Genomic DNA, 4,886 nt, shown 5'->3' with positions numbered 1-4,886 from the left:
AGCAGTAATATGCAGTTTTAGGGCTCTATGATTGTTAATAATAAATGTAAATAAAAAAAATACGGTAAAATTATACAAAATGCGTAGAAAATGTTGATTATAAACTTGATTTGTCAGAGAAGCAGCGAGAGTTGTAGTCCATTTATTTATTTATTTTTTTATTGAACTTCAGTGCCATTTTTTGGATAATTTAATGCCCTACAAGAATATGCCAAAAAAAAATTGTATCTGAAACGTTTAAATAGTCATAAGTTTTAATGAAAACAAATCTTTTACTTGTTATTTACATGGAAATCTTCAAATGCCCACCATCACCTTTTAAAATTGTAATATCTACAACTTAATCCAAATGGAAGAATTTTCTTCTCAGTAAAAAGTTAATTTTAAAGTTATAAATTCGTTGAGTTAGTTATTTTGGCTCACTCTAATGTACAGCTATTAATGCTCATCCAACCGAAGCTCTGTTACACGACCTGATCCAACGAATCTGTAGCAATTGCTTCATCTAGATAACATATTTAGGGTCACATTGTTTAACTGTACACGTTCGTATGTGGAGCGCGCATCATTTCAAATAAATATTACATATACATAGTAGAAAAGTACGATGCCTTAAAATCGCGGCTACATACATATATATGTATGTATGTATGTACATAAAATTTCAAATGCTAACTCATCATTAATTCAAATAAGCGCCCTTTAAACAAAATTTCATTTGTTGCGTTGTCGCACACACAAATAAACAGCGTTAAATACATTAGACATTAGGAAGCATGCCAGCTCTTTCTTTTGCTTTTTACTACTTGCTATTGTTTTGACTTTTTTGTTTTGTTTTGGTTTCACATTGCTACGAATCTGCTACATTAAGCCACTTTTTTCTCAATTTTCCCCTAGCTTAGTGTTTTTTTTTGTTTTGGCATTGTTTGCGTGTTACCTTATACAATTCAATCATTTACATGCTAACCGCAGTAGATATGCGTTAACTGAGTGAACGGGTTTGTGCCTTAAGTCTTTAGGTTTGAAATTGAACTGTGGCGGTGGTGGCGTTGTTGTTATTGTATGGCAGCTGTTAAGTACCTAAACAGTTATTTGCCGCAAGCTGGCATTAAAATTGAAATACGCTTACAACTATTAAAGCTGATTGTTGCCATTGTAGGTATCTAGTATTTTGTTGTACTTTTAGCTGACTGCTCACCTGCGGGCCATAATGTGTAACATTTTTCATCATTTTGGAACTTGGCTTAGTTGTTTTCTGCGGCCAGTCTTCAATTACCACTTACATTTTCAATTAATTTTTGAACATTTTTCCCATTCCCAGGAGTTAGTTTTTATTTTTTTTTTATTTTTTTATTTTCTTTTGCGCGCGCGTTCGTTAATTATACATACACAGTTGCCTCGCGCTGGCCCATCATTCCCTCAGCGCAAATTAATTTTAATTTTAAGTCTCTGTTGTCAACAGCGCAGGTAATTGAGCAGAATGACATTGGCTCATCTCTCATTACATATCTACTAGTCATTATCTCTAAGTGCTAGCAAAGTATAGTAATACTTTTTTTGACAATCTAAGTTTTTTGACAATTAAAGTTATTATTAAAGTTTTAAGTAAATGAAACATAACATCAAATAGCATAATATAGCATAACATAACATAATATAACATCTAAAACATGACATAACAAAGCATATCATCAAACAGCATAGCATAAAATAACACAACATAACATAACTTAACATAAAATACTATAACATAACGTAATATTACATAACACAACAGGGCAAAAAATCAAAATTAACAAACATATAATGTAACATAACAAACCGTACTTAACAGAACATAACATAACTCAACATATCACATCATAACATAAGTTCGCTTTAAATATCGTCAAAAAACATAACATAACATAGCATAGCGCAACGTAACATGAAATAACAATGCATAACACAGCATAATATAATGTAACAAAACATACCATTGCACTAATTACTTGCGGAAGGTTCTGCATCAGCAATCTGCAAATGTGCAACATTGGAATTTACCTTTGCTTTTTTTTATTATTGTTGTAATCAAATATGATAAACAATGTAGGTCAACATATGAAAATTAAAACAAGAAACATATGTTCGTCAACCAAAATATTAAATGATCCATATGAAGCGCCGTCGCTAAAAAATCAATGCACTCTTCCATCCAGTGAGAGAGAGAGAGATAGATTGCGCACGCGCTCAAGTGACAAAGAAGAGCGTGTAAATAACAACCAAAAGTTGACGGACGCATGCACACATACACACACTTTCAAGCTAACTTACCGTGTATGCCACACAGCATGCGGTTACTCATACAACATGACGACCATGCCATCCTCACAGCTGTCAGCACTTCAAAGTGTGGTATATAAAAACTAACGGCATTGCCGTGGCAATCATTAGTCGCGCACTTGTCGGCAACGGAACGGTGCGAATTAAAGAAAAGCGCGAATTTGGATACGTAAAAGAGTCAACGAAGTCAACCAATTGAATAGTGACTGCAAAAGGATAACGAGAAGCGATCAAAAACGAATTAAAGTGTGAAGCGGAAGAAAAGTGCTGAGCAATTTAAGAAAAACAGCATTCCGCAGCGATGAAATATTTTGTAAGTTTAAGTGAAAAAAGAACCTTCAATGGAAACCTTAAAAAAATCTAAAAAGAAAGCCTAAGTGAAATCTGTTTACAGTGCAAGCGTTTAATGTGAAGAAGAAGAATAAGTGAAAACTTGAAATTCCAAAAGCTCAACTTTACATTAATCTAATGAACTAAATATATTTTAATTATAAATAGCAAATGCAATCGAAAGCCTCCAATTAACCTCCAAATTTTTGTTATTGTTCTCATCTAACTTCAGGTTTGGTTTGGCGTCGCAATGGCGCTTTTGGCGTCCAGCGCCTGGGCCAGCGCAACAACTGAGCGCAAAGCTGAGTCACGCATCAGCGTCGCAGTCAAGCCAAAGCGTGAAGCGCCACTATCGAGCGGCAGCAGCAGCTATCACGGACCATCCTATAAATATCTGCCACCTGCGCCCGCCTCGATTGGCGCCAGCGCCAGCGGCTACGATAGTTACAGCAGCCATGGCGGTGGTTCGGCCAGTTTCGGTTCAAGCGGCAGTGCTGGCTTTGGCTACGATTTCGGAGGCGGCGCCGCACATGTGAGCGTACCAAAAGTTGAGACATACATTGTGCAGACAGAGCCTGTGCATGGTAGCTACGCGGGCAGTGTGAGCAGTCATAGCGGCGGCGGTGGCCATTTTGCTGCTGGACACAGCCATTTGGGTCATGGTAGCGCTGGCAGCAGTGGTTATCGTTATAGTAGCGGTTCACCTCACTTCCAATCAGGCGGCTCAGCATTGCTGGGACACAGCAGTTTTGGCGGTGGTGGCGGCGGTTATAAATTCCACGCCAAATCGCGTCCACACATACAAACCATCATTATACCGGCCAGCTCCTTGACGCACAGCTCGGGCGGCAGTTTCGGCGGTGGGCATGCGGTGCACTCAAGTGGTGGTGGAGGCGGCAGCGGTGGCTATCAGTATGCCCCCACTTTTGGCAGCTCCTTGCACTCGAGCGGGGGTGGGTTTGGCAGCGGCTTCGGCGGTGGACATAGTGGCAGCAGCGCATTTGGTGGTCATTCTAGCGGCGGCTTTGGCGCGGCTGGCGGCCATTCAGTGTCGTATAGCCCGCAGCAGGGCTATGGCTACAGCGGCCATGGCAGTAGTAGTGGCACAGTATTGGGTTTGAGCAGCAGAGCACATGGCGTACAAGACGGTCATATTGCCAGCGGCGCAACACTTTCATTCGGCAGCCATGGAGGTTACAGCGGTCAGGGATATTCACAGAGTGCACCCAGCATACCTTCGACCAGTTATGGCGTACCTGCTGGCCCAGCTATTGGCTCATATCATGGCGCTGGCGGTACGGGTAGCTCCTATCATAGCAGCAGTGGTTACGATACTCCCTCCTATGCGGTGGGACACAAAGGTTTGGGTCATTTTGGTTTCAGCGCCAGCAAGCCACATGCGCTGAGTACCAATTTTATTGCTTCCGATAACTCAGGGTATGATGAGCACAGTAGTCGGGCGCCATTCAAGCCATCCACTCTCTTGGGCACCACTCACGAAGTATCCGGTCCAGCCTCCCAGTATTTGCCGCCGACATCGCCGGGATATGAGTACCAATCGCCGTCAGTGCTGCTTGGTGGTAGCTCGACAGCTGGCGGTGCATCGTCGACAAGCATAAATGAACCAGATTCTGCGTACCTGCCGCCAGTGGCAACGCCTGGCGCGAACTACTTGCCGCCGCATCATCACTGATTTGATACTCAGCATCGCAACGTCGCGCTGGATCGAGCGGCCTCATCCGATGAAATGTTGGGTGTACTTTATATGTACTCCCATTTGCTGCTTTTTATTTATTGACAGCTACTTCGCTTAGTTTTCGAGTTTCCTTTGTAACTAGTTTTTAATATTATTTTTTATTTTTTGTATTCACGCACGATTATGAGAAGAAATTAAAAAAATAATTTAAATTAAGCATTCATATTTTATTTGTTTACAACGAGCGTATCTATAGCAGGGTTGCACTTGGTTTGTATTTCCTAAACCCAGTATTAATACGAAAGGAAAAAAATTTGGATAAAATGTTTGGTGTTTTTATTTAGCTGAATATACGCTGAACTAATTTTTAATTGTGCTGAGTATGCGCTGAATCATACATTATACTGAAAACAAATTAAAACCAATACTTTCACAGCTTTGCTTCTACACAAATTTCATTTTCCAATGTGCTGAATATGCGCTGAATTTAATATTAATTACATATAACTTGGAATTACATGAAACTTAGTTTTGAGCA

General features: G+C 40.2%; 1 protein-coding gene across 1 annotated transcript; it reads left to right on the top strand.

Moving 5' to 3' along the window:
- Positions 1 to 2,456: 2,456 nt before the first annotated feature.
- LOC108378333 (hornerin) lies at positions 2,457 to 4,531 on the top strand. The gene is made up of 2 exons (XM_017634631.1): positions 2,457 to 2,635; positions 2,885 to 4,531. The coding sequence occupies exons 1-2, from the start codon at positions 2,624 to 2,626 to the stop codon at positions 4,343 to 4,345; spliced, it is 1,473 nt and encodes a 490-aa protein (XP_017490120.1). The 5' UTR covers positions 2,457 to 2,623; the 3' UTR covers positions 4,346 to 4,531.
- Positions 4,532 to 4,886: the final 355 nt, after the last annotated feature.

The sequence above is a fragment of the Rhagoletis zephyria genome, unplaced genomic scaffold (assembly GCF_001687245.7).
Source record: "Rhagoletis zephyria isolate East Lansing unplaced genomic scaffold, Rhagoletis_zephyria_1.1 Rzeph_scaffold_13878, whole genome shotgun sequence".
Lineage (NCBI taxonomy): Eukaryota > Metazoa > Arthropoda > Insecta > Diptera > Tephritidae > Rhagoletis > Rhagoletis zephyria.
Note: the sequence above shows the minus strand (reverse complement) of the source record. Positions and strands in the feature narration are given on the sequence as shown.